General features: G+C 43.4%; 1 protein-coding gene across 1 annotated transcript in view; it reads left to right on the plus strand.

Annotated features, from left to right (window-relative positions):
• Positions 1 to 442: 442 nt before the first annotated feature.
• LOC137438574 (von Willebrand factor A domain-containing protein 7) overlaps positions 443 to 24,182 on the plus strand; it is a gene marked incomplete at its 3' end in the record, with an annotated part of 54,983 nt that continues 31,243 nt past the window's right edge. The window contains exons 1-7 of the mRNA XM_078769234.1: positions 443 to 1,068; positions 2,635 to 2,757; positions 4,721 to 4,903; positions 7,228 to 7,294; positions 12,788 to 12,885; positions 13,034 to 13,198; positions 13,518 to 13,727. Coding sequence (XP_078625360.1) covers positions 798 to 1,068; positions 2,635 to 2,757; positions 4,721 to 4,903; positions 7,228 to 7,294; positions 12,788 to 12,885; positions 13,034 to 13,198; positions 13,518 to 13,727 — 1,117 coding nt within the window. The remainder of the gene's footprint in view (positions 1,069 to 2,634; positions 2,758 to 4,720; positions 4,904 to 7,227; positions 7,295 to 12,787; positions 12,886 to 13,033; positions 13,199 to 13,517; positions 13,728 to 24,182) is intronic.

Here is a 24,182-nt window from a genome sequence, read left to right on the forward strand (position 1 = left end):
CCCCTAATATGCAAAGTGGGCGGGGTATATGCAAAGTGGGGTGGGCAAAGCTGGACAGCCAATGAAACCGTATCACACCGCTCTCGTGAACGGAGACGTTATTGACCAAATTCAAAAATCAACCGCATATTAACGGCTTAAAATAATCCTGTAAGCAATGCTGGATTATAACTCAAGTGTTTAGAAAATCAGGAACAATCATTACATTTAATTAAAAGTTAAACTTGTGAACAATTAAATTGTAAATTAAATTAAAACTTTAAATATATTAAAGCAAAATTTTTTAAAGATAAAATAAAATTGCCATCATATCAAGATCATCACATGTGGCCCTATGCGGTAAAGGGGAATGCGGGAAGGAGGGGGATCATAGGGGGGGATAAAATGGGGGGGGGGGGGGGGGGAACCACATATATATATATATATATATAGACATAAGTTCAATACACATCTGGTCACAAGTGTGCCGCACTGACCGGGTCCAGTGTCCAGTGTATATATATGTATATTTATGTATACTGTATATGTATCTCGTATATATATATTTCTGTGTATACATGTTTTAGAACTAGTCTAACCTGGAGAACTAATCACGATAAACAAGTTTGTGCTTGCAGGAAAGAAAAGAGGAAGTGACACGATGTTTGTGGGGCAAGGGGTAACACGTTTGGGTGGTGGATGAACCGTGGGCACAATAAATTGGCAAGCAGGTCCGCGAGGGAGTGCACTTTTCAACTTGTCTGTGTTCGCAGGTGTTTGTCCTCGTGGAGTACACCTGGTGGTGTGCAGGTGCAGAGATGGTCCTCCATCCACAGATTGTATTTCTGCTGCTCGGACTCACGTCCCTTCTGGTCCCCCCATGCGCTCCTTTCTACCCGAACCGCGAGTCCCTCGGTGCAATTGAAGCCCAATTCACGGATGAAGAAATTACCGAGCAGGGCGTCCTTCGAGCAGTGGCAATGTTTATGGAAAGACATCCTCTACCCAATCATGGACCCTTCCCTCAAGGACAACTGGAAAACCTCTCTCCACTAACACCGGCGTCCCTCTTCCAAGCTTACTACGGGGGTGAGTTCGAAAGTAGAGATTCTGACTTCATTGTAACTTTGAGTTTGGTTTCCTTTTGTGGTGTTTGGGGGAGCGATGTTCACACCAGCAGTGTGACCAGTTCAAGATAAAACAACCACACAATTTGCCGAGTTGCAATGTGCCACCAAAATATGTCGTAATTACTTTTCCCTCCAAAAGCCTGGTATTAAGCAGGGATTCATTGAAGTGCATTTTATTTTGGATTGCAATTAGTGCAGCGAATGTTTTAACGTCTGAAAAGGCAATGTTAGAACAAAAATTGCAAAACAATTTGAGAGGTTATTTCTCATTGAAGGATGGAATTGGCCTCCTCAACCCCACACAGTGTGTGTTTGTGTGTGTGTTTGTGTGTGTGTTTGTGTGTGTGTGTGTGTGTGTGTGTGTGTGTGTGTGTGTGTGTGTGTGTGTGTGTGTGTGTGTGTGTGTACCATTTTTCTCAGATGGCTGAACGGATCTTCACCAAACTTTCAGAGGTTCATCAGTGTCAAAATAAAACCAGAAAATTCTGTTTAATTTTGATTGATTTATTTATTTTTATGCAAAATGTTTGTTGTTCAAACAACTATTTTTTTCATATATTCTTTTACGTTGGTGTGATTTTAAAAAAAAAAATTTTTTTTTTTAAAAAAAATGTTCAAAGTTTTTATTCAAAAAAGTGTTTATGCAAAAAAAAAATTGAAATCTATTTTTTTAGAAATATTTTTGAAAAAGAGCTGGTTTTGGGGATATTTTTTTTCTTGTAGTAGCTCTATCGTGGGTGTAGGGAAGTGTGTAGGGACCCCATTCCTTAGTGGGTGTTGGGGAGTATTTTAATTCCCCACTAAAAATAGACCACGCAATACCGGGGACCCCTGATAGTATACTATAAGAGAATCGTTGGTGTGTCTGTGTGTGTGTCACCATTTCTTCTCGGAGATGGCTAAACGGATCTTCATCAAACATTTAAAGGTTCATCATTGAGTCCCTGCGAGTGTTTTAGGCAAATAATGGTTGTAATTCTTGAAAAAAGTTTGTTTTTTTTGCATTGTTTTTTAAAATCGCTCCATCGTGCCTGAGTCTTTGTAGTTATGTGAAATGTAATACTAAATTATTCACGACCCCATTCTTTTTTGGGTGAAGGGAAGTGCTTTGGGCACCCACAAAAAAAATAGATAAAATAGGGGCAATACCCCTGGGTGCTCACATGGTAGAATAAAGCAGTATCACGATATTTTAAACCAATTTCAATGGTTCCGAGGAGACAGGGCAACATGTAGAATCACACCAATGTAATCATAAGACTTCAAACAAAAAATATCTATTTTAGGGGGCATGTCGAATCACACCAATAGCCCAAATTGGAATTGGATAGGTACCTAGAAGCAGTGGCGATAGAGGGGTACAGGGATGTTGTCAGTTGTCAATAACTTGAGTATGTATGGGTGATTTGCTGGTCTTTCTCTCTCCTCTCTTTATCACCTCCTCTTTTTTTCCTTTTCTTTCGATAAAAGGCACCAATTTTGCTTTACTGCAAGAATTTTCTTCTGATACCTATTGTTGTTGCAGGTCCTGTATCAGCAGAACGCTTCAGCCAGGCAATCCAGGATATAGTGATTGGAAACAATTTTATCGAACAGCAGTACGAAGACTCGGAGGAATACTTCTTTTACTGTGACTCATTTCAGAAAGGTGCCAGGTTTGGTCTTGTTGCTGTCATGTTGAATAAAAGTGGAAAACATTGTTCCTTATTTTAAATACAGTATCTGTTCATCACACACGATGGCATATCTGTCCCTTTTTCCCTCCGCCACCAAAGTTGGATGGAGGTTATTGTTACGTGCTCCTCCCCGACCTTCTGGTCTCGGTATACCTCTGAACCCCGTGTGGAGCCACGGCAGAAAAATATATATAATTCCCTGTCGAAATCAATAAGGAAACCACACCAATGGTTATAAACAAACCAATAATATATTAAAAATCACACAGGAATAACATCACCAATAACGATAGCAAATCCAGACAATCAAAATCTTAAGATGGTACCATCTTATCGAGTACTTATCTCAAACTCACGGCACTCCCCAATGTCTCTATAACTCTCCAAGGCGAAGTTGATTCGCTCCAGCGATCGTGGGAACAATGTCCGATCAAGATCAATCGAGGCATAGGCGGTCGAAGCGGCACAGAAGTCACGTGGTCCAACACCCAGCAAACTCGCGGTAGAATGGAAAATCCCCAAAGACGCGCGCCGACGTACACGTTCGCCATTCAATCAGCGAACCGCCGTGTAACCTTCAAACGCCGCTTTCGCACACACGCATCCCCTGCAGATGGCCGGAGGATGAGAAAAGTTGCCGCGTACCAAAACCTTCTTCGGTGGACGCAGCGTGCGGGGCAGAATGGCGGACGGCTCGCACTCGAGCCGGAGCCTCTAGGCAAGGATTCTCCGTAACCTCAATGCCGATACCTGACTATGCAGGTTCCTCAATATTCCGGCGATAACACCTATCGCACGATATTCCTTTCAAGGACTCAAAGTTCACTCGCGATGTACGCTCGACCACGCTAGGTACGGAGCTTCGACACGCCTTTCCCCCACCTTTGCCTCATGACCTCTTCTTCTTCGCTCCCCCTCTTCCGGGTCACGATCCGGTTTCCTGTCTCATTTTTACCATGAGCGCTTTTAACCTTTTAACCACAATAACCATTTCCCTTAAACAACAATAATCGCCGTTTCATTCCAACCCCGACAAGAATAATAATACATAACCAGCAATGTTACAAGTGGATGAAAGCCACAACCACGGAAGGGCCGAATCCATAACAGTTATGTTTTCACCCCTGTCTGTCTGTCTGTCCGTTTGTGAACAAAATATCTCAAAAAGTTGTGGACAGATTCGGACGAAATTTGGCAGAGGTGTAGCGTGTGTCACAAGGATGAAATGATTCGATTTTGGTGAAGATCCGGATTCGGATCCGGCTACTATAATTTTTAAAATTGATTCTTCACCTTTGGGGGATACGGCCAAAAACGATACATAGCAGGATATCTCAATAAGTTGTGGATGGATTTGGACGAAACTGGGTGGACTGGTTGTGTGTCTGACAAGAAAGAATCGGTTCAATTTTGGTGAAGATCTGGATCCGGATCCGGCTCCGGATCCGGCTACTATAATTTTTTAAGTGATTCTTCACCATTGAGTGATGTGGCCAACCAGGCGACTCTCTACTGAGTGCCGTTCTAGTTCATTCCTTTTTGTTATACATTGGCAAGGATTGTGGGAAGATCTAATCAAGGATTTGGCAGCTTTTCTGTTTTGTTTTGTTTCACTTTAATTTGTCCATTTTTTATTTTTCTTGTGCTATTTTATGGTTTTGTTCCCCCTTTTTACCATTATTCTTCATCCTGTTTAACATTTTGTGAGGCATTTACTGAAAAGGTGCCATTTAAATTTCTGTTATTACCTCCACCACCGATGAGACCACTGTCTGTTTGTCTGTGTTTACCTGGCTGTCTGTTTGTAGGGGCTCTACAAAGCCATCCACCAAACCTATCATCTTTTCAGGAAGAATATTTTTTTCAATGAACAAGTTTGATGACATGACAAATTGGCTCCATTGCCTATCAATGCTGTTGTGTTGTTTTCTTTAGCTAACCAGGTGATCATCACCAAACGAGCATCAATCATACGTGACTTGAAGAACAAAATCAACGACCCTGAAATCATGAATAACGCTCGGATGGACATTGGCGGGGTACTGCACACGATCCAAAAGTTCTACAGCAACTCCAACTGGCTTGAAATGGGTCAAACACAACCCTATTCTGGCCTAGGTATGTGAGATGTGCAGACAATTTGACCATTCCTGGGTATGTTGCATTGACTTTTCTCAAGCATTAATATTCACTTTGTGTTGTCAAGTCATAGCTTAAGTCGTTGGGGTTGGAGAAGGAATTCCAGTCGTGGTTGACAAAACCAAGGGTGTGTTGCCTCACCAATCAGCTTGCTATCGCTTGCCAAGCTAGCCGTTCCTCATCAACCATTTTGTTGGTGAGTGCTCTACAAGCTGAGTGGTAATGGAACACACACCAGTTCTCGGGTATTTGAAATGTGGGTGTGATTGGATTAATTTGAAAACCAAATCAGAGCAAGTACTAACAGGTTGTAAATTGTGGTCGATCGTGTCTTCCATGTTTCATCAATCATTATGGCATGCACAATTTTTCGCCGCTGGCAAGCTGCTCAGTCTGAATTAATTTAACACCAGTTCACCATTTTCTAGTCCAAGCAGATCTATGCACTCAACATACAAACAATACCTGGATGATTTGTTAAAATTTCAATCCTTCTTTTCATGCCTCCGCCCCCGAAGGTGTATTATCCATCTTGGATTAAACTCAAAGAATTAAAAAATAGATTTCTCGGAAACCGCTGAATGGAAAGATTTGAAACTTGGCACACTGTCAAGTACTCCCAATGGGGAACAAAACCATGATAATGATGACATCATAGCTGAAGTGGTATACCAGCCATAAGTGTTTTCATCGAATTCCTTATCCTAAAAATCTGAAATTGCATGCACATGATCTCTGACCTATTTGTATTGAAATATTGAATTTGACATCATAGGTCACATGGTTTGGCAGCCATATTGGATTGAAGGAAAATATTTAATAATTATATCTCTGAAACCGCTTTCCCCATCCATGCAAAATTTTACAAATGATCCTTGATCCAAAACCTTGATCTTTTCTACCCCCGCTAATTCACCCCATATCCATTTTTTTGAAATTCCAACTTCCTTCCTGGAAGTCCTTGCAGTGTCCATATGTTTTATACCTCTCCCACCTCCCCCCAAGCCCTCTCCCTCCCACAGATCTCTCCATGTCCATGCTCTCAAATGTTGTGTTTGTGTCCTTGCCCCTCTCTCCCCAACTTGTCTACTGCTCCCCTTATTTTGTGTGTTATGTATCGGTTTGAGTTTTTATGTGATCAATGTCAGCTCTTACACGAGCCTCGATCTCGTATACAAAAAGAAAAAGAAAAAAGGTGTGCACAGAGGGAGCTGCAGATGGAGGAAATGTTGAGTTGGATCTTGGAGACGGCGTGAGGCTGGAAGGTGTGAAAGCATTTTGCTACCGAGGAGAAATGCTGATTGGAGAAGGTGGATCAGACTCGGCAACGGTTGCTGGAGTGAGATGTGCATGGAAGAAGTTTTGGGAACTGAGTGGCGTGCTGACGAGGAGGGGAGTGTCGTTGAAGCTGAAGGGAAAGGTGTACGCTGCATGTGTGAGAAGTGTTATGATTTATGGGAGCGAGACATGGGTAATGAACGTAGAGCAGAAACGAAGGCTGGAAAGGGTGGAAATGCGAATGGTTCAGTGGATGTGCGGAGTATCGTTGAGAAAGAGGAAGACAAACGATGAATTGCGAAAGATGATGGGAATATTGCCTGTGATTGATGCTGTGAAGAGAAACAGGTTGAGATGGTTTGGTCATGTGTTGATGAAGGATGAAAGTGACTGGTTGAGAAGAGTGATGGAAATGAATGTGGAAGGAAGTCGAGGACGGGGAAGACCGAGAAAGACTTGGCTAAAGGTGGTGGAAGAAGAAATGTGGGCAAGAGTTTTTTTGTTTGTTTGTTTGGTTTTCCCATACAAGATCGAGGCTCCTGTAAGAGCTAACATTAATGACAAAAAACAAACGGACACATAAGACTAAATAAAGGGAGCGGGGGAGACATGATGGGGAGAGAGGGGGAAGCACGCAAATACAACATTTGAGGGCAGGGACATCGGGAGATCTGCGGGAGGGAGAGGGCTTGGGGGGGAGGAGGCGTGGGAAGGGGGGGATCAACAAGGGGAGATGCAGAAAATAGGGCAAAATCGAGAAGATTGTCATGGGGCCTGCAAGGCTAACCCCCGCTCTAGCAGGGAAATGGCCTTAAAATGCCTATTGTTTGTTGTGTGGGATGCAGATGAGGTGAAAACCTCTGATAGAGATAAATGCTGAATAACTACATTTCCATTTCATTGTGACCAAATCACATACGAGGCCTGGTGTTGGCTTAACAGTGAAGGAAATGATGTATTGCCATATTTATCATGATTCATGCTGTCGGCTGTTTGTAAAGAGCAGTGCTGTGGTTGTTTTGCAGGAAGAGAGAATGAGGCCTTTTTCCCTTTTGCACCACCTGCTCGGACGACATGTGTGCCTTGCCCTGAGTGAGTGTCGCTCGACTTTCTCCAATAATTTGGGTTCTGGGTTCGATCAACTGGCACAACTTATGTTTTGCAATCTGGTGATGAGCAGGCTCAAATCTCAACTCTGCTAACCCAAATGAGAAACTCCTTTCATTCATTCCACAAGGATTGCAACAACTAAGTGTCATTCCTCAGGCAAGACAGTAAAAATAATCTTACAAATCTGAAGCCAAAACTCTCAAACCAGTCTCCTCCTCTGTCATATTTATGCCTTATCAAGTCTGTCTATGGTGTATGTCCCCCCTCAATGTTGTCTCAACTCAAATGGCATTACTGCAGACTCTGCCCGAGACAAGGTAGAATGTACAATCTCTGTCTTTGCCTCCAAAACTCGTGTCCCCAACCGATACCATTCTGTCCCCAACATACTCATACCTTGATGTACCAACTGTCCAATTGACTCTAGGTCCTTCTCACCCAAGAAGGTTGAGAAAGGTGTGTCGAGCATTCACCCTGCTTTGGCAATGGCCCCGTTGTTTTCACATCGCAGGCAAGTTATCAGCCTGTATTAGAGGGCCAGTGTCTGTCTTTTTTTGTTTGTTTGTTTATCACCTCGTCTCCAATGTTGCTTCCTACCCGGTGTGTGCCCCGGTTTAGAATAGGTACACCGTATCCCTGCGTGTCGTAACAGGCGACTAAAAGGATTGGCGTCAGGAAGGGCATCCGGCCATAAAACATTGCCTCAAAAAGGGAACCATGAAAATTACAATTACCAATGGGCAGGGTACAGCCCAAAGTACCCCTTGGGGGACCTCACTCCCTCTCGTCAAAAATCAAGGTGGGAAACCCGATCGAAGCAAGGGTGGAAATCACTCCATTTATGACGACGAAACGTCTGATTCCCGACGTGGAGATCGGTTTCTGAGGTTTGGGACATGGAATGTAGGGACAATGACGGGGAGATCAGGAGAAGTGGTGGAAGTATTGGTCAGAAGAAGAGTGGACATATGTTGTGTGCAGGAAACGAGATGGAAGGGAAGTGGTGTGAGAATGGTGAAGGGTAGGCAGGGACAGAAATACAAGTTTGTGTGGCAAGCATGGAATTGGAGCATGGAATGAAGGTATTGGAAAGGGTATTGGACAGGAGGATAAGGAAGAAAGCGAAGATCGACGAAATGCAGTTTGGATTTATGCCAGGAAGAGGAACGACAGACGCGCTTTTTATTGTAAGGCAGTTGCAGGAGAAGTACATGGAGAAGAGGAAGATGTTGTTTATTGGGTTTGTTGATCTGGAGGAAGCATTCGATAGGGTTCCACGCAAAGTATTGACATGGGTATTGAGGAAGTTAGGAGTGGAGGAATGGTTGATCAGAGTAGTGATGGCAATGTACGAGAGAGTGCTCACAGATGTAAGGACGAAGGACGGGAACAGTGGTGAGTTTGACGTGAAGGTGGGAGTGCATCAGGGGTCGGTACTAAGTCCACTACTATTTGTAGCTGTGATGGAGGTGCTGGCTCAGAACGAAAAGGAGGGTTTACCGTGGGAGTTGTTTTATGCAGATGATCTGGTATTGATTGTGGAAAGTATGGATGGACTGAAACAGAAGATGAACAAGTGGAAGGAATGTATGGAGACAAAGGGTCTGAAGGTGAATATTGGAAAAAACGACGGTGATGGCAAGTGGTAAAGCATGTGGTGAGGTGGAAAGAACTGGGAAGTGGCCGTGTGCTGTGTGCAGGAAGGGTGTCAGAGTGAACTCCATTCAATGTGCAATGTGCGCTGAGTGGGTTCATCAAAAATGTAGTGGTCTGAGAGGGTCATTAACCAGTGTGGCAGCTACATTCAAATGTAAGGTGTGCACAGAGGGAGCTGCAGATTGAGGAAATGTTGAGTTGTATCGTGGAGACGGCATGAAGCTGGAAGGTGTGAAAACATTTTGCTACCAAGGAGAAATGCTGAATGGAGAAGGTGGATCAGACTCTTCAACGGTTGCTAGGGTGAGATGTGCATGGAAGAAGTTTCGGGAACTGAGTGGCGTGCTGATGACAGGTCGTTGAAGCTGAAGAGAAAGGTGTATGCTGCATGTGTGAGAAGTGTTATGATTTATGGAAGCGAGACATGGGTAATGAACGTAGAGCAGCAACGCAGGCTGGAAAGGGTGGAAATGCGAATGGTTCGGTGGATGTGTGGAGTATCGTTGACAGAGAGGAAGACAAATGATGAATTGCGAAAGATGATGGGAATAGAGCCTGTGATGGATGCTCTGAAGAGAAACAGGTTGAGATGGTTTGGTCACGTGTTGAGGAAGGATGAAAGTGACTGGTTGAGAAGAGTGATGGAAATGAATGTAGAAGGAAGTAGAGGACGTGGAAGACCGAGAAAGACTTGGCTAGAGGTGATGGAAGAAGAAATGCGGGCAAGGGGGTTAACAAGGGGAGATGCAGAAAATAGGGCAACATGGAGGAGATTGTCATGGGGCCCGCAAGGCTAACCCCCGATCTATCAGGGAAAATTGCCTTAAAATGCATGTTGTTGTTGTCTCCAATGTTGCTTCCTCCCTATCTGCTCCAGGATGGCTGCATTCTTCCGTTAACCCCTTCCTGGTTAAACCTTTCAAATTCAAGCTGATTACACATCTCAACTCTTTTCCTCCCAACCCCTCTTCACCCCTACCCCGCCCCCCCCACCCTTGCTTCTTCCATTCATTGAACCATCTTGCAGAGGCCGTTCTGTCTCACTCTTCCCTCAAGGGCTTCAAGGAAATGGTGCACTACCATCTCTTGTCATTTCAAATTCTGTCCCATGATCTTTATTACCCCCATTGACCATTCTTAATCCACCATTCGTCTTGCTCATTTCAATGTTTCTCTGCTTATTCTATTCGTTCATTCCCGTGATGTTTGTCACATTGTCAGATCTATCTTGCTTTTCTATGAGCATCACTTCTGAATTAAAAAATAATTAATGAATTTTAAAAAATACACTGTGTATAGCAAAGTCATGGAATCCATCATTTCTTCTGATGTTGACTCTCTTGTTCTCGAATAGCCTGATCTCCAACCATCAGTTTGGATTCCGTACTGGTCACGCAACTCTGGAAATGCTTCTGCTCCTCTCAGAAATGGTTGGATGCCCTAAATCTCAAACAATGTGAGGACCATCTCCGTGGACATATCGCAGGCATTTGGCATTGTCTGGCATCCTGCTTTGCTTGACAAGCTCTCTGCCATTGCCATAGTAGGCCACCTTCGTTCCTGGATTTCTGATTTCCTCGACTGACACAGTCAACGTGTTGCCATCAATGGAACCCTTCCTTGTCCTCTCACCATGGAGGCTTGCATTTCCCAGGGCAGTGTTCTGGGCACAGTGTTGTTCCTCATCTATTTTAATGACCTCTTTGATGCTCTGGAAAACCCGACAACCTAATGCAACTGACTGGCAGACAAACAGCTCTTTGTTGATTTGGAATTTATTAAATGCTCGTCTAATAAATGAACCATCTTTTAACCTGCCAAATCTCAGTCTTACCCTGTCACTCTACGAAGGATCATCATACGCATCCACATATTTATTTCCATGGTTAGCCACTGGAAGAGGTGCAGTCACTTGCACTTTTTGGTCTCACCTTCAGCAATGATCTCTCTTGGACTGACCACATCACAAAGCTGGCTCCCAAAGTCAGCCATAGACTGGGAATTATGTGCATTGTGCATGAATAAATAATATGGCCAACCTCTCCGACTCTCTGGAAAATCCTCTCTATCTCTTTGCTGATGACTCCACTCTCTGCCGCTCCATCTGTCAACCGTCAGATCGGCAGTCTGCAGCCTCTTCACTCTGCAGACCTGGACAAAATCACAAACTGGTCAAACAAGTGGAACATGTCTTTCAATCCTGACAAATCTCACACCCTTCATTTTGTCTCTCCGAAAAGACCATCTGGAAAACCCTCCCATCTACTTTCTCAACAATCCTCTTGAAGAAGTTCTGTCACTCAAGCTTTTGGGTCTCACTTTCAGCCATGATTTTTCCTGGGAAAACCACATTTCCAAGCTGGCCTCCAAAGCCAGTCGCTGACTGGGCATCCTCCGTCATGCGAAGTCCTTTCTCAGCACTTTTGAGCTCATCACCACATACAAAGCTTTCATCTGCAGCTCAATGGGATACCACTCTCCCCTCTGGGCTGGTGCTCCTGCCTCACACCTAGCTCGTCTTCACGCTGTTGAAACCTGCTGATCGCAGGTGGCATAATCAAAGAAACAAATGATGCCCGGGTATCTCCACACTACATGTGGCATAAAGCAGCTGTGGCATCAGCAGGCAGTGTTGGCGACAAGAGATTTCTTCATCTCCAACAGTGAGTATTTTAGAGATGCTGAGTGAGACACAGAGACAGGCAGACAGTGATGGTGGGATCATTGGTATCTCCGATGATGAATCCGATTCTGAGGGCCTTTCACTTGCTCACTGCAAGCAGGTTGGTGGACTTTGCCTTCTCCCGACTCCTCTCTGGCCTTGCTCCCCCTGCTCTGTCTGTGCTCTGCCCACCAAATATTCCTTCAGGATGCACAAGATCTGCCATCAACCCTCTTCTGGTGAAACTGCCAAAATCAAGACTCTCTGCTCACCTTCACTCTTTCATTCCTCTTTTTTCCCACCTCTGGAACAAACTCCCACACTCCCTTCAATCCCTCTCCTCCCTCCAGGTCTTTAAAACAGCTGTTCACCACCATCTCTTGTCTTCCCCCATCCAAAACCTTGATCTTTTCTACCCCTGTTAAAACACTCCAAATCCACCTATTTCAATCTCCAACTTCTTTCCTGAAATTCCTTGTTGTGTTAATTTACTTTGTACTGCTTTAACCCACCCGCCCCCCCCCCCACCCCCTCCCCAGCCCTCCCCCTTCCACTGATCTACCGACATCCCTGTTCTCCACTGTTGTTGTGCGTGTATGCTTTCCTCTCTCTCTCCCCCTCTTGTCTCCCGCTCCCTTTATTGTATGTTTTATATGTCCGTGCATGTTTTCATGTTTAATGTGTTTGCTCTTTCACGATTCTTGACTCTATTAATAATTTAAAAGGTCAGACTTTATAATTGATTCGGCTTATTCAATCATTTTGTTGCAGTGAACCTGTATGAATAAAGTAAAAGATGAGCAAGCTCCAATTTGGACTTGTATTCCCCACCTGCCTCCAGTGGCATTTCATCTTCGGTTTAGAAATGCGTTCTTTGTTGTTGTAGAATAGGTAGGTCTAAGAAATTTCGTTTTCCTCTTTGCCAATATGGATGCGATGTTGTGAATTCAATTACCTGTGCAGCCGCTTATGATCATGGATAATCACCTGTGTGGTCACTTGCAATCATCTGCTTGTTTGTGTTTGGCTGTTTCCCCCACCACCTCACTGTTCGTGTTACCTTTATCCCATCCTCACCTTGCTCTTCCATGATTCCAGATTTTGTTTATATAAAAACAACTAAGCTCTTTGAGTCTTACCTGTTCCTGCGTGTCCAGGAAGAATGGTGTATATACCTGCCAGGACAACCTAGTGGAGAAAAAACTTCTCACCAGCGGTTACAGAAAGGTGGGATTGTGCATTCATAAACCACAAGGTGAGTTCTTTATGATGTTTCACTTTTTATGAGAATGCTGCATTCGCTTTGCTTTCATTCAGCACACAAGGAAATACTGTTTGGTTCAACTACGAGTGCATTTCATGTCGGTCTCTTGCCCTCACATTCTGCCCCACTCTTCATCAAGGTAAATGCAACCATGGTGGAATCAACGACGCATGGCAGGATAAAGCACCAGCAGGTGGCATAAACAAAGAAACAAATGATGCCCGGGTATCTCCACACCACATGTGGCATAAAGCAGCTGGTCAGCAGGCAGTGTTGGCTACAAGAGATTTCTTCATCTCCAACAGTGAGTTTTTAGAGAGGCAGAGTGAGACACAGAGACAGGCAGACAGTGATGTTGGGAAGGAATGAAGGATTAAGAACTTATCCGGGTGAGAAATGTCGGGAATATAAATTTCCAATGGAACTGGAATATTGGGAGTTCGACAGCATGCATTTGACAAGTGAAAGGGACATTCCGATGAACACTTTTGTCTTGCTCAGTTTTTGTTGTTCTTAATATTGTACACATAATTCATTTTCATGAATATAATGTTTAGTGTATGAACCTGCCCTAGTCTCACATGACCTTCTAACGCTTCTTAAATTATTACATCCCTCCGTAGATGGTGGATTGCTGGAGTCCGTGGGTGAAACTGTGTTCCGCACCCTTTTCTCTCTGAATGGATATTCACTCACCTTTGTGATAGATGATACAGGTAGCATGGGAGATGACATTGAAGCCGTTAAGTCCACCTGCTTTGATATACTGGATCGATTCAAGAACAGCCAGGATGCACCTTTCAATTACATCCTTGTACCTTTTAATGACCCTGGTACGTAACAATTCCCACTTTTCATCATCTTTCTTGTGCACCAATTATACCAATAATTATTGCTAATAAGTTGTTCATGATTCGGTCGTTTTCTTGGTATCGGATGGCAATGCTTGTTTTGCTTGGAGATCAAAAACAGTAGACACTAATTTACAACAAGAGCACAAACATGAAGTGTGAGGCACGTGTGCAAATTGTGAAAATGGAAATTGGACAATGATGCCAAGGTAAGTGAGTTAGGGAGAATGAAGGGAAAATAAATGCACGGTTTACATGCAAAGAGAAGAGAAGAAAAAAAGAAAAGAATTCAATCATTTTGGGCAGTGCTAAATATTGAGAGCCCCTAATCCTCATGAAAGAGAGAACATTATGAACGAATAAAAATAATAACTCAAAAGCAATTTGAGTGGATTGTTTCGTTTTACTCACAAAACCATAAAGATGGTATCAAACAATGTGTCATAATGTAGACTGATTCTACCAGGGGCATCTGAACCATTGGAACTCCTCTTTACCTGGTGCTGCAGCTTACATGATCAAACGACTTCAAGAGCTGTACAAGTAGTATCATCACTTCATGCTAACACCAGCAGATTCGATCACCTCGCGAATTTATAACTAATCAGGCGGCTAAGAAAGTTCCCTCATCAGCCTGCATTGGCAAACGTGGCGGGTTTGAAAAAACTCCTCAACATGGCATCACCTGTCACAGTATGCAAAATGGCACTCAGCCCCCAGCAGATCTCAAATTACTCATTGGAAGTGGAATTTGTGCTCACATAATGAACAGAGCCTTTAAAAAGACAATATTTCAACCCAGGAATAAGATCTCAACAAAATTAAATGGGATATAAAGGATGGAATAACAGAATGTTCAGCGAGGTATGCTGACCACCATTGTTAGCAAAGAGAAGCTCACATTTTGGACGTTAACCCTTTGTCGGAATAAAAGAGTTAGCCATAATGTTCCACATAGAATGTTGTTAGCAAGATGAGGGCTTGTGGTGTGGCTGCTCAGGTAGCTAACTGGACTGAAAACTTTATTTGTGATACATTGCCTTCAGAAAGTATTCACACCCCTTGGACGTTTTTCACATTTTGTTGTGTTACAGCCTGAATTTTAAATGGATTAAATTGAGATTGATTTTTGTCACGGTTTTACACATAATACCCCATAATGTCAAAATGGAATTTTTTTTTAGCAATCTCTCCAAAATAATTAATAATTTAAAGCTGCAATGTCGAGTGCATGTCAGAGCAGGAACTCTACCATGAATTCCAAGGAACTAACTATCTGTAGAACTCAAATAATTGAGCAACCAGGCAAGAAGGACCTTGGTTAGGGAGGTGACCAAGAACCCAAAACCACTCTGATACAGAGTTCCTTGGCTGAGATGGCTAAACCTGCTGGAAAGACAATAGTGTTCACAGCACTTCACAAATCTAGGCTTTATTGGGAGAGTGGCCACAAGGAAGCAAATCCTGAGATAAAGGCACATGACAGCATGACTGGAGTTTACAAAAATGTATGTGAAAGACTCTGAGAGCATGAGGCAAAATAATCTGTGGTCTGATGAGACGAAAATTGAACTATTTGGCCTGATTGCAAAGCGCTACATCTGGCAGAAAACGAGCACAGCACATCACCCATCTAATACCATCCCTATCGTGAAGCATGGTGGTGACAGCATCATGCTATGGAGATGCTTTTCAGCCGCAGGGCCTTGGAGACTTGCAAGGATAGAGAGGACAATGAATGGACACAAATACAGGCAAATCCTTGAGGAAAACCTGCTTCAGAGTGCAAAAGTCCGTAAACTGCGGCGAAGATTTACGTTGAAACAGGTCAAGGACCACAAGCATAAAGCCAAAGCAACACTGGAATGGCTTCAGAGCAAGAATTTGAAAGTCCTTGAGTGGCCCAGCCAGACTTTAATCCCATTGAGAATCTGTGGATAGACTTGAAGATTGCTGCTCATCAACACTCTCCATCCAACTTGAAGAGCTTGAGCAAATCTGCAAGGAATAATGGGAGAAACTCCACAAATCCAGATGTGCAAAGCTGATACAGAATACCCAAGAAGACTCAAAGCTGTAATCGCTGCCAAAGGTGCTTCTACAAAGTATTGACTCTGCAGATGGAATAGTTATGTAAATTGGATATTTCTATGTTTCATTTTTAATGATTTTGTAAGAATTTCTAAAAATAAATTTCCAATTTCACATTATTGGGTATTTCTAGCATGACTTGGCTCGCTCCACGCGCCTCACCACACGTCGTTTCAGAGGGATAGGCATGTTTGACCATTTCGGTGTATTTTGGGCCTTCATAGTGTTTTGGGTCTTCAGGGAAATTTGGATAAAAAAAAAAAAAAACACATTTAGAGGCCATTTTTCCTCGCAAAGCGGGGGTTGGCCTTTTTCGGGGACCGTGGTTGTTAGTAGTGTATATATGTTGCTTCTGGGACACTCTCATTTTCCCATTGACTTACATGTTAATTTTTCCCCTCCCTCATTGCCCCTAAACACCTCTATTTCTCTCACCCTGTTCTTTACAAACCTTCTAACCTTTTGACATGTTATCCTTATTCATTAGTCCACTTAAACAATGGTCCTTCTGTGTGAACCTGTGATCCTTCTGACCTTATGGACCTTTTAACCTTTTACTCTTAATATCATCTGGTGAATCATCTTTGACCCACTCAAACAACGACCCTACAAATATTTGTTTATGCGTGGGAAATAATTTAATTATCTTGCCACTCCCTTCACCATCTAATATATTAACAAAAAAGATGTTTGAGTTTGGTTCTTTATTAAGATATTTTAACTGAGCTAAGATAAAATGGTAAACCTCCCTCAATGTTCTTGTTTGAGCGCCTCCAGTGCCACATACCATTTTTAAATTAAAGTATATATTTTCCTGGCAACCATCAAAGTTTTCCGTCCACTCAAAAATATTTCCATCTTTTTTACCCAATTCACCGGTATTTAAATTAATTCTCTTATTTGTTTTGTAATTTTTTTTACCAGTTGTCTTTTCAATTATACCTATTTGATATTTTTCACATTCGTTATGTTTACCATTTATATACCAAGGTTGATTACACCTCCACTCTTTAGTCTGGTTGGTACTTGGTTCTATCATTTATATAATAGTAAAAAGGCGGCGGTAGCCCGTTAAAATCCCTAACCCCCCTTTTTAACTTATCACTTATATACTTATATAACCATAAGGGAGACTATCAATTCCATTTTCTAAAATAAACCTCTTATCATCAAAAGCCCCCAATGCTTTCTTATTCACCTCTTCTGAATATAATTTATGTTTATAACTTCTTATTCCATTAATCTTTCTAAACTCTTCTTTCTTTGTTGTTAAACAGTTATAATAATCCTTAAAGTTGATTGTTTCTTTAATGACATTTTTCTTTATGCCTTTTAACTTCTTATCAGTTTTTTCAACGTTATTCACAATGTATTTATAAGCATAAGCCTTAGACCTCAATCCCACAAATTCACTCTTGACATTTCCTCCTAATTCATCCTTAAACTTTCCAATCACCTTTTTATTTTTAGAAGAGAACAACTCACTCTCTGGACTGTAATTACTAGTGTCATAGATATTAATGTCCTTTTTCATGTCTGAATAAACATCATCAGTATTAATTTGCAAAATAAAACTATCTGTATCCATATAAAGTAGATGAACATCATTTTGATATTTCTTCCTCAAGCTATTATAAAAGTAATCATACATTAATGACTTTGATAAATCAAGAATTGATGTTCCAATATAAATAGGTTTGTCCATTTCAATACTCTCTTTAATCAAATGGATCGCACAAAAGTTCTCAGTAAAGACCTCAGCTTTTTTTTTTTTTTTTTTGTATACAAGATCGAGGCTCGTGAAAGAGCGAACATTAATCACACAGAAAGACAAACAGACACACAAAACAAATAACATCGGGAGCGGTAGACAAGATGGGGAGAGAGGGGGAAGGACACAAACACAACATTTGAGAGCAGGGACCGAGAGACATGGAGACATCGAGAGAACTGAGGGAGGGAGAGGGCTTTGGGGGAGAGGTATAAAACATATGGACACTGCCAAGACTTCCAGGAAAGAAGTTGGAATTTCAAACAAGGTGGATCTGGGGTGAATTAGTGGGGGTAGAAAAGATCAAGGTTTTGGATGGGGGAAGATAAGAAAGAGATGGTGGTGAACAGCTGTTTTGAAGACCTGGAGGGAGGGGTGTGATTGAAGTGAGTGTGGGAGTTTGTTCCAGAGGCGGGAGAAAAGAGGAATGAAAGAGTGAAGGTGAGCAGAGAGCCGAGATTTCGGCAGTTTAACCATCAGAGGGTGGCTGGCAGATCTTGTGCGACCTGTAGGAATATTTGGGGGACAGAGCACAGAGAGAGCTGGGGGAGCAAGGCTGGAGAGGAGTCGGTAGAAGACAGAAAGACCACCTACCTGCCTGCGGTGAGTGAGTGAAAGGCCCTCAGAGATAGCTTCATCGTGGGAGATTCCAATGATTCTGAAAGCTTTGGATTCAACAGCGTGAAGCCGAGCCAGGTGTGAGGCAGGAGCACCAGCCCATAGGGGAGAACAGTATTCCATTGAGCTGCGGATGAAAGCCTTGTATGTGGTGAGGAGCTCAGGTGTGCCTAGGAAGGACTTCGCACGACGGAGGATGCCCAGTCGGCGACTGGCTTTGGAGGCCAGCTTGGAAATGTGGTTTTCCCAAGAAAGATCATGGCAGATGGTGAGACCCAAAAGCTTGAGCGACAGAACTTCTTGGAGAGGATTGTTGAGAAAGTAGATGGGAGGGTTGTCCAGTCGATCTTTTCGGAGAGACATAGTAAGAGTGTGAGATTTGTCAGGATTGAAAGACATGTTCCACATGTTTGACCAGTCTGTGATTTTGTCCAGGTCTTCAGAGAGTGAGGAGGCTGCAGACTGCCGATCTGAGGGAAGAGGAATGGAGCGGCAGAGAGTGGAGTCATCAGCAAAGAGATACAGAGGATTTTCCAGAGAGTCGGAGAGATCATTGATAAAGACCAGAAAAAGCACAGGGCCCAGCACACTGCCTTGGGGAACTCCAGCCTGAACGGGAAGGGGAGATGAGAGAAATCCATTCAGGGCCACACGTTGACTACGACCAGAGAGGAAGTCCGCAAGCCATGCATGGAGATTTCCATGGATACCATAGGAGGAGAGTTTGGTGAGCAGAGCTGGGTGCCAGACCGTATCAAAGGCACGTGAAATGTCAAGGGAGACAGCTCTGATTTCCTGTTTGGCATTGAGGACCTCCATCCATTGTTGAGACAGCAGAAGCAGCATGTCCAGAGTAGAGTGACCTGGTCTGAAACCAAATTGATGATCAGAGATCAAGCCATTGGAGAAGAGGAAAGATTTCATATCCGAAGCAATGATGGATTCCATGACTTTGCTGATAATTGGGAGCAGGCTGATTGGTCTGTAGTTGCAAGGATCTGTTTTTGCACCTTTTTTGTGTAAAGCGGTAATGTTTGCTGATTTCCAGGATGCTGGCAGATGACCTTGAGCAAAGGATAGGGTGAAAAGAACAGAGAGAGGGTGAGATAGAGCGGCAGAGCAGGATTTTAGGACCCGTGGGCTGATGCCATCTGGTCCAGTTGCAGAATCAGAGTCGAGGTTTGACAAAAACTCCTCCACCTTGTCAGGAGAGAAGGTCACAGAGTCCAGGAGCAGTTTGGTTCGACTGGGAAAGGTGGGAACAGAGAGAGATGGGTTTGGGACTAAGGATTTTGAGGTAAACACAGAGTTGAGGCATTCCGCTTTGTCACGTGCGATGTCAACTGTGTGGCCATTTGAGGTAAGGGAGGGGATGGAGGGGGAACAAACACCAGAAACGGATTTGACCAGACGCCACCAGGATTTGGAGGAAGGAGACAGGTTTGAGAGTTCATTCTTGAGTGAGGAGAGATAGTGCTTCCTGGCACTCCTGAGGGTAGGCACACACTTGTTCCGAGCTTGGTGGAAGGAACTGAGATTTCCTTCAGTTGGATTAGCCTTCCAAGAGGCAAAGGCAAGTTCTTTCAGGGCAACTGCCTCACCACAAGATTCAGTGTACCATGGACGGGAGGAAGGGTAAGACAACTGAAGGCGAGATGGGATAAATCTGTGCATGAGAGAGATCAGTTTGCTTTGGAAGAATTCCCAGGAAGAATTGATGTCAGAGGCAGTGGAGATGGGAGACCAATCCAGACGATTGATGGCTGCTTGAAGACCGTCCCAGTCGGCCTGAGTGAAATGCCTAGTAAAACTCTAGTAAAACTAGTAAAAACTCTAGTAAAACTAGTAAACGAGCTCTAGTAAAACTCGGTCTATTAATTAATTTTGATGCTTGTTTCCAAGATGTTGATAGTCTGATATTTTGTCTTTTCCTCACATTCTCCATGGTCTTACCAAAGACCGCATTATTCATCAATTTATAAAAGTCTTTCTCAAAATCTGTTTTTGACTCTGTTCTTCTTTGTGTATTAAAATCAATGTACCCCTTCAACCAATGACTTTGATTGAACTTTAGAACCCTATGGATCTTCTCTACTCTTAGACCTTTTGATAAATATTGTCGCAAATTTCTTTGGTGTAGAACATAATTTTTCTTGTTATAAAATGTAGTAAGTAATTTTTCTGTTGATTCACCTATATTAAATGATTGTTGATAATAATCACTTAACCACTCCTTCTTTGGACTTTCCTTTTCACAAGCAAATGGGAGATCTTTGTGTAGGTTATGAAGTTCCTCTGGATATTTCAAATCGACCTCAAAATAATAACCAACCTTTGAATCATCCAATTCTTTTTGTGTAGAGATACATACATCTTGTAAAACCTTTTTGTAATCTTTTTCCTTTATCCATCTAAGTTTTCCATAAGGAAGAGCCTGAGACATTGCCCAGCCATACAGGTTGTTCGCATCATAATACATCAAGTAGGAGCTCTCTACCGATGGATCATAATTTGGAATGTACTTGTTATTTGCTTTAGCATATCTCTTTGAACAGACTTGTGAAATTCCACCTCTCTTTGCCTTTTCAATCATCAAAAGCATATCAACATTGGTTATCAAATCCAAAGCTTGTTTTGTCATTTTTAACATCGTGCTCCAAGCCAATCCAGGAGCAGTGTAATAGTGAGCAGGATCCAATCCATATCCAGAATGACAGATTGTTCTGAAAGCCTCAAACACATCAGCCAACAAAAGCACATCAGTTTTGAGGTACAAATCGTGATACTCACCAAGATTCTTAATGTTATATTTTTTCCAAACATTTTGTGCGTGTACATAATCTTTATCAGATATATGACTATTATTTAATTTGTTATAGAAATTTTCTTTTAAAGGAAGTTGTGTTTCATTGAATCTCTCAAATGAGTCCATATAGTCATTGGGGTAAATTCCCTTTTGTGTTAGAAAATCTTTATCTAAAAAATACTCTGAAAGACATGGAAACTCTTTTAGATTTTTAGATTTTGGAGATCTCGCGAGATCTCGGAGACGGTGGGAGGGATTTTCGAAGCTCCACACGGTCTCCACGTTTTTCGAAGTTAAGTCTGTTCACAATTGTATTTTGTCGAAACTGTATTTATCTTTCGGTGTGTGAAGTTATTGTGTGCAACTTTGGTTGTTTCTCGGTGTTTATCTTTCATAAATTGATCGTCTGTTTGCCGTGTCGTGTCTTGAGGCCTTGTACAGTGTGCACTGTACAACCTTGAGGCTTTGTTTTTCTCTCAGCCGTCCGTCGTTTGTGATCCAATAACTTTCGTTCTCTGTATTCCCAGGCTTTTCACCCATAGCCTACTTCCTTGTGTAAATCTCAACTCAAAAAAAACAAAACAAAAAAAAAAAAAAAAAAACATTTCCTTCTCTGTTCTCATTCGTTTATTCATTCTTATTCGTTCGTTCGTTCTTCGACCACGTGTTTCTCCCCCATTTCCCCAGATAGTTTTCACTCATTAACCTTCAATGTTTACACTTTCCCCTCAAGTTATGTATTCCGTCATATTTTATAACACCTTTTTCTTCTTCTTCTTTAAAAGGCTGCTTTCGACTTGTTCACCAAATCAATTCATCCCAAAAAAAATATCCATCTCCTATAGTGCCTTTTTTCTACATTCCCTAAACTCTCCTGCACTCCATCCTCCATCCAGCATCCTTAAATGTATTTTTAACTCGAAGGTCACAAGAAACTCATTTTGCAATAAATATTCGTTTCCCATAAATCGTACACTTTCAAAAATCCAATCTCACCCCTCCCCTCCAAATCTTCCCCATAACCCCTCCCCTCCAAATCTTCCCCATCACCCCTCCCCTCCAAATCTTCCCCATCACCCATCCCTTTCAAATCTCCCCCCTTGCCCCCTCCCTCCTAAACTACCCCCTCACCCCTCCCCGCCAAGACGCCCCCTCGCCCCTCCCCTCCTAGACTCCTGCCTCACCCCTCCCCTCCAAATCTCCCCCATATCCCATCCCTTTCAAATCCCTCCCCTTGTCCCTTCCCTCCCAAACTCCCCCCTCACCCCTCCCCTTCAAATCTCCCCACCCTCATTGCTTCTCAATTTCCCCCCTCTCACTCCCCCTCCTCAAAGCGTCCTCCCCGCTTCTTCCCCCTTCAAACTCTCACCTCCATCTCCCCCAACCTTCTGCCTCGCTCTTCCCCCTCCTCAAATAACACCTCATTGTGGCTCACCCAATCATCATCAAACCTTTTGTCCGCCCCATCCTTCCCTTTCTCCGAGCTATTCTGAAATCTCTGACACACCTTCAACAGCTCTCCCTATCTCTTCCACCTCTTCCACATCTTACCCTACCCCTCCTCCCCCCTGTTCTGTATCTGATGCTCCCCCTTCCTCTTCATTAACGGTATGGACCTCAAACATCCGGGGCCTTCGTTCAAACTTAACTGATCTCTCCATACAGGTTGCTTCTGTCAAACCAGACGTGATCTGCTTAACAGAAACTTTCCTCCTTTATGATGTCTCTGATTCCATAGTATCTCTCCCGGGCTACTCCCTCCTCCGGTATGATAGACCTGAGCCTCGTCCTGGAGGCGGGGTTGCTATCTTTATCAAAAACTCTCTTCCTCACTCGCCCTGCACTGCACTCTCTCCACCTCACCCCCAGGAATACCTCTGGCTACGGCTTCCCCTTCGCTCCCACCTCTTGTTCATATGTGTGTTGTACCGTCCACCAAACAGTGATGACTCCATCTACATCTCGCTGTCTGATGATATGGACCAACTTCTATCTACTCATCCCAACTCTCTCTTCCTCATATGTGGTGATTTCAATTGTCACCATGCCAGTTGGCTGGGTGTGGGTACCTCTCTCACCAGCCATGGCTCTTCAGCAAAGGACTTCTGCGACTCACTGGGACTGACACAATCTGTCAATTTCCCGACCCGGATCTCAGTCAACGGAACATCTTCTCTTCTGGACTTGGTTATGACTAACTTCCCTGAAAATGTCTGCTGCTCTTCTTCTGCTCCGATCGGATCATCTGATCATGTCCTTGTTAAAGTGGACATCTCTCTGACCATCCTCAGGGAGCCTGCTCAGCGTCGACGAGTCTGGCATTTCACTCAGGCCAACTGGCACGGTCTTCAAGCAGCCATCAATCATCTGGACTGGTCTCCCATCTCTACCACCTCTGACATCAACTCATCCTGGGAATTCTTCCAAAGTAAATTGCTCTCTCTCATGCACAGATTTATCCCATCTCGTCTTCAGTTGTCATACCCTTCCTCCCGTCCATGGTACACGGAATCTTGTGGTGAGGCTGTTGCCCAGAAACAACTTGCCTTCGTCTCCTGGAAAGCAAATCCAATGGAAGGAAATCTCATTTCCTTTCACAAAGCCCGAAACAAGTGTGTGTCCACCCTCAGGAGAGCCAGGAAACAATATCTCTCCATTCTCAAGACCGAACTCTCTTATCTGTCTCCCTCTTCCAAATCCTGGTGGCGTCTGGTCAAATCCGTTTCTGGTGTTTGTTCCCCCTCCATCCCTTCCCTTACCTCAAACGGCTACACAGCTGACTCCGCACGTGAAAAAGCTGAATGCCTCAACTCTGTGTTTGCCTCTAAATCTTGTGTCCCAAACCCATCCCTCTCTGTACCCACCATACCCAGTCGTACCCTGCTGCTCCTGGACTCCGTGTCCTTTCCTCCTGACAAGGTGGAAAAGTTTCTGTCAACCCTCGACTCTGATTCTGCAACTGGACCCGACGGCATCAGCCCACGGGTCCTAAAATCCTGCTCTGCTGCTCTATCTCACCCTCTCTCTGTTCTCTTCACCCTCTCTTTTGCTCAAGGTCAACTGCCATCTGCTTGGAAATCAGCCAACATCACCGCTTTGCACAAAAAAGGTGCAAAAACAGATCCTAGCAACTACAGACCAATCAGCCTTC

The sequence above is a fragment of the Myxine glutinosa genome, unplaced genomic scaffold (genome assembly GCF_964187855.1).
Source record: "Myxine glutinosa unplaced genomic scaffold, kmMyxGlut1.1 SCAFFOLD_1736, whole genome shotgun sequence".
NCBI lineage: Eukaryota > Metazoa > Chordata > Myxini > Myxiniformes > Myxinidae > Myxine > Myxine glutinosa.